At 29.1% G+C, this 11,675-nt stretch overlaps 1 protein-coding gene across 1 annotated transcript; it reads left to right on the forward strand.

The window, feature by feature from the left end:
* Positions 1-1,164: 1,164 nt before the first annotated feature.
* On the forward strand, positions 1,165-9,917 carry LOC100165437 (netrin-1; the record flags this gene model as incomplete). The annotated part of the gene is made up of 5 exons (XM_029486327.1): positions 1,165-1,363; positions 1,424-1,528; positions 4,538-4,606; positions 8,061-8,235; positions 8,320-9,917. Coding segments are annotated over 5 exons (693 nt in total), but the record flags the coding sequence as incomplete, so codon positions are not given.
* Between the last annotated feature and the right edge of the window lie 1,758 nt (positions 9,918-11,675).

The raw sequence follows: 11,675 nt of genomic DNA on the forward strand, positions 1-11,675 counted from the left end.
ATAATAAACTTTTTTTTTTAACAAAAAAGACTTGTCACGACCCATTTTTATAGATTACGCGACCCAAGATTTGGTAGCAACCCAATAGTTGAATACCACTTGTTCAGATTTCCTAATACCTTGCTAATTTTTTTATTATTGTTTGTTTATATTTATGCCTAATTTAGTAGTTCGGAGATATTATGTATCTACAATAAACTATTGTATTATAAAATATCTGCGGAAAAAAATAAGTTATAAATTATGAATTCGAATAAGTTATGAATGAATTGAACAATATGCACACTTATGCACGGGATATAACGCAATGCTAAAGTTTTTTTTCCTTCATAACTTACAAAAGTGACACGAGTCGTGAAAATATTGTTACAAAAACAGTGGATCGCGAGTTAAAAAGATTGAACACTACTAGTCAAAACCATAAATAGGATGAAAAATATTTTTTATATGTTACAAAATATAAAATTCATTAGGTTTCTCTTTGACAACAACTTATATCCATTCTTAATTTTAATAAAAATTGTTTTGGGCATTATTTTGTAAATATCTGTGAACTAGTGTTCACAATTGACATAGGTATGCCGTATGCGTCTGTAATAGCACAAATTATAATTATTAAGATATTATCACTGATAATTATTATTTTTTTTATTTTCTACTGAAATAATAAAATTATATAGATAGGTATTATTTCTATATCAATAAAAATCTCGAAAAATAAGGTGAATATAAAATATAAATCCATATTTACTTTCATGTTACATAGGCACATATAGTTAAATATGTTATATTTGGAAATTTGGAATAGAAAATTCTGTAGCTAAGGTGAAATATAGTATTGAAAAACTAGGAATTGATTGGGGGGGGCTTCGCCCCCCACGAGCCTGCGTTGACTACTTTTGCACTTGGAACGCAGTTTATAAATTGTTGGATTGAGCTCCTCTACTTAATAATTCCCAATTCGAGCACTGACTATAATAAAAGGTTTTTAATCTTATACAGCCATATGATACATTTAAACAAATATATTTGTTAAAATGTTATGATATTAGTACTAATTATAATTGTAGGTAGGTACATAGGTTCTGATCTTATCGACTTAAATATTATTCACATTATCATTTAACCCTAGTCTCTATTATATTATAAAATTTATGTTTAAATATATTTTCAGCAATAGATAAACAATATAAGTATTTGTTCAATTTTTCAGCATGCAACTGTCATCCAGTTGGTGCATCCGGTAAAACATGCAATCACACCACTGGCCAATGTCCATGCAAAGACGGCGTGACCGGGATAACATGCGACAGATGCGCTAAAGGATACCAACAAAGTAGATCGCAGATCGCGCCATGCATAAGTAAAATGATATATTTGTACGATATTAACTATTAGTTTATTATTAATTCAATTTTTACAGAATTGCCTTCAAAGATTTTCGTGAATCAAATGTCGTCGGATGCTCGTGCAGCAGAAAATGAAGGAGGAGACGAAGGAGATTATGATGAAGATGACGAAGATAACGGTATTTAATATTTATTTAATAAAAACCCAATGTTATACCTAATTTATACCCGATTTTTATTGACTTAATATTTTACTATCGGTTCTGGTTTTAGAATTTTTTTACTCATATCAATTTTTTTACCCTGATCCGTATTTTTTTAAATTAAAATGTGTATTTTTATTAAAGTATTATATTGTTACTCAAAATAAAGTAAAAAAAATACAATTTAATTAAAATCTCGCCCTGCAACAATCTAAAATAACGTGTGACACGTTATTGTACAAAAAATGTATTGAACATTCAGAACATTTAATAAAAAATAATATAAATATACCACTATATGTGCATCTGGTTATCAAGTAATGTCAGTTTGATCACATTGTTATTTTATATTTAATATTATAAAAAAATATATTTTTCTTCGATTTCTTGGCCACGAGCTATATGTTAATTCAAATAAAATCGTTCGAGATATTGTCCCCCAGGGATTTAAGAATTCATGGGCATTTAGCTAGGTTCGGATCGGATCGGGTACGTCCAAATCGTTAATGGATTACGGGCTCGGTTCGACCGACCAAGGGGGTGTGAAGCCCATTTATCAAAGTCAAATTCCTTTTTTTTTTTTTAAAAGAAAAGAAAAGATAATCGACAAAATTTAACACGTTCATCGCGATAGCTGCAGAAGTATAAACACGATTCTTTTTCTTACGGACACTCATTACTCGCACGACGGTTGAAGAATGCGTATAGCGACTACTGGCAGAAAACACAGATAAACAAGACATTATTCATATTTTATATAGAGGTGTTTTAATAATGTTTTAATTTTTTACCCCATTTGTAGACTATGCATTACATATTATAGTGCCTATAGAGGTATACAGAGACAGAAAGAGAGAGAAATAGTGGTGGATGCTCATGAATATTTCCTAGTTTAGATTTGTGAGTGACGAGTAACAATTTTTATTTTTTTTTTTTTAAGTAAACTATCAGGGGCATCTGTGACCATTGGACGTAACGATACATTTTATAAATATTCATGCATTTAACATTACATAATACTAAAATTAATAATACAAATAATAACATTTTTAGGAACAACAGATAAGAAAAAAAAAAACATTGAAATTAAGTATTAAGTATTATATAAAATTTACAATTTATTTATAAGGTGAGTTTTTAATAGGAACTGTATAGAGCTTGAATACGTTGTTGGGTTTGAGGTTGAGTATTTCGGCTATAGGTGATCAGAGATTTGGAATTTTCTTCTTTCCTTGTCGTAAATTCTACATTCGGTTAAAATATGTTTATCTGTGAGGAAGACCCCACTGTAACATGTAGGTATAAATAGGAGGGTCTTCTTTCTTCATTAAATGGGAGTGGGTGAGGTGGGTGTGTCGTTTTTATTTTTAATATCTGCATCTGACGACAATATACGTCTTGTAATCAAGGGAGTAACCTCATTCACCGGAGCTTACAATATGCGTATACGCGAGCAACGATTAAAAATGTTCGATTCTGCCGTGTAGAGTGTATACTGTATACTGTAGACTGTAGAAGGTATAAAAGCAGATAACGGTGTTGTTGTTGAAGACGACGAGGGTTAACTTCTTTGGCTAGCAGACAGTCGAATATAAATAAAACCCGTACGCAATTTAGCGAAGATGTTATCATTAAAGGGAGGCCGGAGGCGTATAATGACCAACAACCGTCGGTATAACGTGTGTGTGCTCGACGCTCGTATATATAAAGTGGCGTACGCCTCGCCCCTTTGCAGATCAAATGCGTTTTAGTGTGGAGAAAACCGATGGTTTTCGATCCTGGCCCGCAACGCATTACGTGAACTGCGAAGACGACATTTTATCGTATACGGCGCTGCAGGTTTAACACTCAGAATAATAAAAATATAGACCTACCTATACGCGTATATATATCGTCGGTGATACTATTCGCCGAAAACGCTCTCGAGGGATACATATTATATAGTTGGCGTGTGTAGTATATTACATTAGAGGAAGATACTATGTAGAGAACGAAAGCAATAAGCGACTCAACGAAATGTATGTTAAATTTAAAACTTATAAGTAGGTATATTATTATTATATAGAGTGTGTATAATATTTTTTCGTGACGCATAACGTCGAAAAACGAGTAAGGTCCTCATGGATTGCAGGTACTCATCATACAAAAACCGTATATGACTTTTATATACGTGCATATAGTCTGTTGTGTGCGTGTATATTATTATGATGATAAGGCGTGAAGTGTTTTGAGCCGGAAACCTGACACCGATTCGATGAGGAGATTGACAGTTGTTATATTATGCGGTGTCGTCTGTGGCGGTGGTGATACATTTACGTAGGTGGGAGGGGGAGCGGTTATTATACGATAGCGCGGAAACATTAAACCTACCGCGACGGTGATAACTGGGCCATTAATTTATCCACTTTTATGTGTGGGGTGGTCTTCGTTCAACAGGTTTATGTGGCCTGAATTAAATATTTCGTGTTTTGACTGTCGCCTGCATATATTATATATATATATCTAACTACATAGTAAATATATATGTAGGTACGTAATAAATACACATAGGTATTAAAAAAAAAAAAATGCAACGTTCATCAAACGACGTGTATACGCGCACCGCCTCATTGAGATTAAAAACTCATCGTAAAATCATCCCCTACCCAAACCTTAATCCCAATAATAAATACAACAGAACGGTCTTTCGACCGGATTTTCGTATTTGTCGTTTGTAAACGAATACTTAACATACACATAATATGATTATTTACTATATAGTTGTGTTACACATATATTGAGTATTTAGTATTTATACTATTATGTTTACACTTATTTCTATAACTGTACAAACAATATACACATAATGCTCATATTTTAGGTATCGGCAAACGAACTATTCTTGTACCTACATAAAATATTATATAGTTTTCTTTTTTATGGTTTTATTACGATACCCTGCATAATCGTTTTATCGTATATTATAATAAAGTTTTTGTTCGACAGATCAATGCGGCAAGTGTCGATCCGGAACCAGGAGACTGAATTTGAACAAGTACTGCCGTAGAGATTACGGTACGTAAATTATTATTTTTACAGCTTCCCATTCCTTATAGATTAGGTATACGATCGTACGGCACGAGGGTTGTGTTGTAACTTGTAAATACTAAATTGTAAGTTACATAAAAGGAGATAGATGCGGACCGAACATCAAACGGGAGTCGCGGGTGTTCTTGAAGAAGATATGTATATACAAATGATTTTTTTTAAATGTTCATACACAAAGAAATTAAAGAACTATAGCTTAATAACTTTTTACGCGTTTTAAACACGACAAATATGAAGAAAAAATGTATATATTATGTAATATGTACGTATGAAGTAAAATGTAAATTTTCTTTACCTATACTCAGGTTTTACAGGTATATGGTTTACCTTGTACATAGTATAATAAATCGCTTGTCGAGTGCACCGACAGACCGGGAAAATAACAATAAAAGGCACTATCTCGACGCACACATCTCCGAACTGTCATAGCCTCATCGTATAGGTTTACTTGTATTTTAAATCTAAATTAAATTAAAATAATATTCCACTACAGGTCTGAAGACATTTTTATATTACTGTTAACTGTAAAGTACTTGATGATTATATTTTGGTAAACATTTTAATTAATCAGTCGCGTATTGCCTGACATCAGACTATAAAATGGCATATATTATATTTAAATAGATAAATAAAATATTGAGTTCGTTAATTATTCATTACCTATACGATTTATTTCAAACAACATAATATTTTATACTACTTATAACCATTTTTAATCTAAAATAAAACATGAAAAGTTGTAACTAGTTAATTACTGCACTATATATACGACATACCTATAGGCTATAGTGCATCACATTATAGTCATCAGCAGACGCAAGTTTTTGTTGAGAAAATTAGATTTTGTTAAATTTAATTAAATTTAAAATTATAATTATCTTTAGAGATTTAACAAAATATGTCAGAATCATTTTATTTTCAATAACTCAAGGAATCTCTTATATTATATAGTCGACTATGATGTTGCAGAGCATCATAAGGATTAAGGACTCACTTATAGCAACCAAGTTAAGTTGGTCACTGGTTAGATTAGTGCCCTTAATTAATTTAAATGCATTTTATTTAAACAGCGTGTTTTTCATAACATAATATTAGAACAACCCGATCGTTCGTCGTTGCAATATTGGATTGTTTTTTATCAATTAAGGAAACGGAATAATAATTTAAAAATTTAAATAACTATATTATGATAAAGATAATTAAATTTTACACATTTTATAATAGTCTGTATGTGTAACATCGTTATAAAATAACTATATCTTTTCCATAAAACTGATGAGATTAAATTTGACCTTATATAATAATATTTTATTATTATGATGGACGTTGTTGAAGGAAAATAAATTGTCCTGATACGATGGTTGATGTAGCCTACTATAATACTATTATGAATTTAACTTGTTCCAAACATTTCATCTATACAGTGTACTGTGTACAAAGTGATTCTTTTAATAGTAGGTACTTAAACATTCATAATTTCAAATAAGTAAAAATGTTTTTAAAAATATATTTTTACATTATTTTAAATGATTACAGAACTAATTTTTTTATACTTTTTCGTACAACAACATGCATTCTTAATTTTTTATCTTAAAGCAAAATATTTTTCAAATAATTTTGATTTATAAAAATCGAATTTTTAGCAAATAGTTAATTAGTTATAAACCTATAAAAGTATTTAAATTATAGGTTCAGAGCGAACGCCGGATAGCGGAGTGTGTAGTACAGTTGTACCTATACCCTTCAAAATATTGGTCTTCTGTACTCCGCTCATCTAAATTTTAAATATTTATAACAAATTCATTATAGGTTCTCGTTTAAAATTTGATTTTTATGTATTGAAATTCTAAAAAAAAATATGAAATTAAAAGTTCATGTTGTCATTCAAAAACGTACAAAACTTAAAAATATCCTTTTTTCAAAAACATTGATTTTTGATGATTTTAGATTATCTAAAATAAAATATTTTCAAAATTGGATATCCTGATATTGAGTATTAACTGTTGAATAAAAATATTATAATAATATTATAAAAATATTCATTTTGTTCAAAATATGCAAAAATATGCATTTTGTCCGAAATATGCAAAAATATGACAAATAAAAATACCACCATTTACCTCAGCTAGAGCTAATTCGTGGACATTACTTACAAAATAAGTAATCAGAAGTTGCAAAAAAAACATACCAATGCATATAAATCCTAGCCCTAGTTATAATGAATATAAGATTTTGTAAATGTATCGGTGTAAGTATAGGTAGGTATAGGGACTTATGTATTTCCTATATTACTTTTTTTTTAGTTTTTATCTCTAACATTTTAAATAGAAACCGTCACTTGTCTATAGAAAAACTCTTAGGCTAATTTATTTTATTTCATAAAATGTGACTTTATTCTATTTAAGTAGAAAATGCTTTCATTTTACGGCTATTGAATTTCGTAAACAAGTTATATTTTTTGAACCAAAACATTTTTACGAAAACCAATCAACTTGACGGCAATGCGTACAACTGAACAAGTATAAAATTCCTATGCGACGAAACACGATGAAAACGTAATCAGCCAAAATGTATATATCATATATTATGTTCATTGTATATACAATTAAAACATAATATATATTTTATGTACCTAATAATAATAAAAAAAATAATAAATACTTATGTCTTGTACACTATATAATCAAAAACTATAAAGTTAATAGTAGACATTAAACAACCACCGCAGATCTGCATTCAGTATATTTATAGATATACCTACCTATATACATAATATACATTATTATTAATAATACTGTTTACCTATGTATATTATTGTAAATATGTATTATACCAAATTTCAGATAAGTATTTTAGTGATGTTGTACTACATACAATTTAATAATACGTTTTTATAAATATTATGTGGACTAAATTTTAAATTTGTAAAATTTTTGGAAATTAAAGAGTATCGCTTCCTCGTGGTGTTTTCTGGTTAACGCTAAATAATACTAAAATATTAAAATATAATAATCATTGTCAACTTAATTTTAAATTGCTCTTAACTACTCTAGGCGAAACGGGAATCACATAGAAACAAAATTTGGGCGAAACGGGTCCCGCCCGTTCTTTGACAGTGAAAAATGTATTCATTCAAAAATAACTACCTGTCATTTTAATTAAAATGTTTGTTGAAGTGTTGGACGTTAGTAAATTCACTATAAATGTTAAAATTTATGATTTTTAAACGACAACTGACATATTATAACCATTTAAAATTCAAAAATGTATAGTGAATTCACCAACCATTGTTTGAAGTCTTAAATGAAATAATCTTTCAAACGAATATAATATTATAACCACGGCATACCGCATGCCGTAACTTCTAATAATAATGATAACGATAATAACCACAACATAACACTACACATTGTTTGTACAGCAATATTGGGGAAAATGTCGGAACCAATAGTGTCTAAGAACTGGGCCAAATTCACGATGAACGTACAGTCAGTGTATAAGCGCAGCCAAGGGTCGAGACTTCGCAGGGGACCTACCACGTTCTGGATACACGACAACGACCTGAAATGCAAGTGTCCCAAAATCAAGCCAGGAAGGTGAATATTTCCGTTACACTTAAGTTATATGAATACGGCTTGCCGTAATTGCATTGGGTATTAATTTATTTCCGTCTGATATAGGCTTTACTTGATTCTCGGCAAGGAGAATGACGGCGAACGGCGCGACGGACTGGTGTTGACACAGAGATCGATAGTGATCGAGTGGCGAGAAGAGTGGCACAACCGCATGCGGCGGTTCCAAAGACGGGCCCAACACTGCGATTAAAAAAAAAAAGGAAAAACGTCATTAAAAATTACAATATAATATACCCTCAGCGAGAAATCACCTTTAAGATATATATATATATATCACCCATAGAACCACCAACATCCCCCCACCACCATCACCACCACTGCGCCAACTTTCTTGTTCCCTGCAGGCTTCTATATAATAATAATATATACGATACGAGTCTCCCCTTATTATATGGTTTTTTTCGTCCTTATTATAATATTAGGTAGGTAGCTACGTAGGTAGGATACTCTTCATCCGTAATATATTATTATTATTATAATGTATACCGCCGAACACGAATATTTATTACTTCTATATAGACGTTAATCGTTTTAATTCGTCGACGTGTGGTGTAATGTTAAGTGTGTGCGTGTAGGTATATTGTGTGAGTTTATAGAAAGAACGCACGGCGTAAACGGTAGTATAGACACATTATACTATGGCCACTTATCTCTCCTCCATTCTTAATATTACCTATGTTAAACATTAAAATAATTCACAATATTACCGATACTAATATCATGTATTTTGTAACTCTTAAGTCATTAGGTTAGCGTCGAGTACGTTTTTCGTTTATTCGTATGAATACAATAATAATAATTATAATTGAACATTTATATTATATACCTATATGGGGCTATATATAAATGATTTAATAAAATATGTAATAATAAATACTCTTAGCGCGTTCGCGTACACATTTATAAGCATAATATTATAGCAATAATAAACAATTCCATTATATTATTATTATTATTATTATTATTATTATTATTATTATTACTATAGTATAGTATTTTATAAATTATTTAATGATATTAATTATTATCTACAACCAAGTGTTATAGAATGAATCAACTATCCCTTTTTCTCTTGTGTACAATACATGTAGGCACGCTGCCATGGTATCTATAAAGTAACCATCACATTGGAATAGGATGAGCGTCATCCACGAATCATTCAGTGCAGAAGTGTCGCTTTTAGTCGGCTCCCGCCCATATACTATTGCATAGTTTACTGATAAATACCTAAATCAAAAAATCTTTAGTCATCTCATTAGAGTTTTTGGTGTTAAAATTTATATAGTATATACAATATATATATATAATACGTGTATGCCGTAATATTATCATAAAATATATTAATATACTACATTATATTCAGTCCTTATATTATCATTATATTATTATTATTATTATTATTATTATTATTATTATTCTAGTTTTAGACTATAATCAATCCGTAATATAAGTAGTAATTAGTATCTTATACAGCATCGGTAATTCCTATTAATTTATGTTTTAAGATACCTTGGTTTTCAATTTTTATATAATATATACGCTTATTTTTTTTTCTTTACTGTGTGTTTGATACTTGTAAAGTGTACGATTATTTTATTTTTGTTTATTTTTATTTATAAATGAAAAAGTTTTTATTTAACATATTTTATTTTATATTTTTTAAACAATTATCTACTTACCCACTAGGTAACCATAATGTAAATATAATTATTATGAAAATTTAACTATTTAATAATAATAATTTTTGCAGGAAAAAGAAACGCATTGTATTAATACACTTTTTTTTATATATTATTATATTTGTTATTTAATTTTGTGTTATGTACATTTTAATCATCTTCCCCACCACTCTAATTTATTTATAAAATTTCACTGTAGAATGATGTATAATCTTTTTTTTATATCCAGATAATAAAAGTTTTTCGTGGTTACAACAGTTTTCACAACATTTCATCTCGTTATTTAATGTTATTATTGCATTTTAATGTAATACAACCACTAAAAAAAACATTTTATAAATTACAATAGGTATATAGCTGGTAGAAAAAAAACAGTGCATCTTAATTATGTTTTATAAAGTAGTCCAGAGTGTAATGATAAATCTGTGAATTTACACTTTCTCTAGCATCTCAGGATATGTTGACAATGCGGGGTGCATGGGTAATGGGTATACTTATAGGCAAAGGTGGGCGTTAACTAGTTAAAAAGTTAAAGTTAAGTTAAAAAGTTAATTTTTTTTAACTTTTTAACTTAACTAGTTACTTTATTTTCTAATCAACTTATGAACTAACTAGTTTAATTTACAGTTGAAATAACTTTTGAGCTTTTCTCAGTTAATTTAAAAAAAATCCATCAAGTTGAAAACGTTATGAAATTTTTCGTTTATACATAAATATTACTATATCAGTATAAAATAAAAATTATCCAATAGAAAAACACAAACATTTTCTTGACAACATAATTTTGTGTATATTAATATATTTTATTAAGTTGTAAATTATATATTATGCGAGTTGCAATTATAAATATTTTTAATCAAATTAAAAATTTTAAATTACAAATTGACAATTGTTATGTTTTAAAGTTATATAACTTATAATATATATGAATGTCACATTGGCGGTCAAATGATTTTGTCATGGGGGGGGGGGGGGGGATACTGCTGATTGTTTAACATATGCATTATTTTATCATTAAAAATATAATTTATTGTTATGTCTAATATCAATTTATAAAATTATGGTAAATACAAACTTTATTTATAACTTAGGTATACAGACTGAATCACAGACATTCCCCCCGACCATCCCCCCGGACTGTTTTCAGTGTAGTAGGACATTTCCCCCCTATTTTTTTTTAAAGTTTACTATTTCATAATAATATTTTATTATTTAATATGAAAAATTTATTATTTTATTATTAAATATTTTACCTATTGTCTAATATTATCATAAATATAATAAATTATAAATGTATATTTTTGATCAACTGAACTACTTGAATAAAATTCAAAATCAATTATTAAATTGTTAAATATTCAAACTGGTAGTCTTAACAAAAAAAAAGGTGGGTAAGTGGATGTCGCTCTACTGTACAGTAGGTTACAAGTGGGTCACTGTATAATGGATACTGGATAGTATTAAATTTGAATTCAATGATATAATATCACTGTATAAGAAAAACGATTCTGAGCGGAGACGGTATGTCAGTCTAGGTATAAGGTATCATATATACTTATCTATGGTATTAAAAAAAAATTGACCAATAATAGGTATCTATAATAAATTCCAAATTAATCATATCCTTAGATCATATCACAATATCCATTAGGTACTTATAACCATAGATATTAAAGAATGGATAGGCCATGGCTATATTAACAAAATAGAGGGTCATGGGGC

This window comes from Acyrthosiphon pisum, chromosome A1 (genome assembly GCF_005508785.2).
Source record: "Acyrthosiphon pisum isolate AL4f chromosome A1, pea_aphid_22Mar2018_4r6ur, whole genome shotgun sequence".
Taxonomy (NCBI): Eukaryota; Metazoa; Arthropoda; class Insecta; order Hemiptera; family Aphididae; genus Acyrthosiphon; species Acyrthosiphon pisum.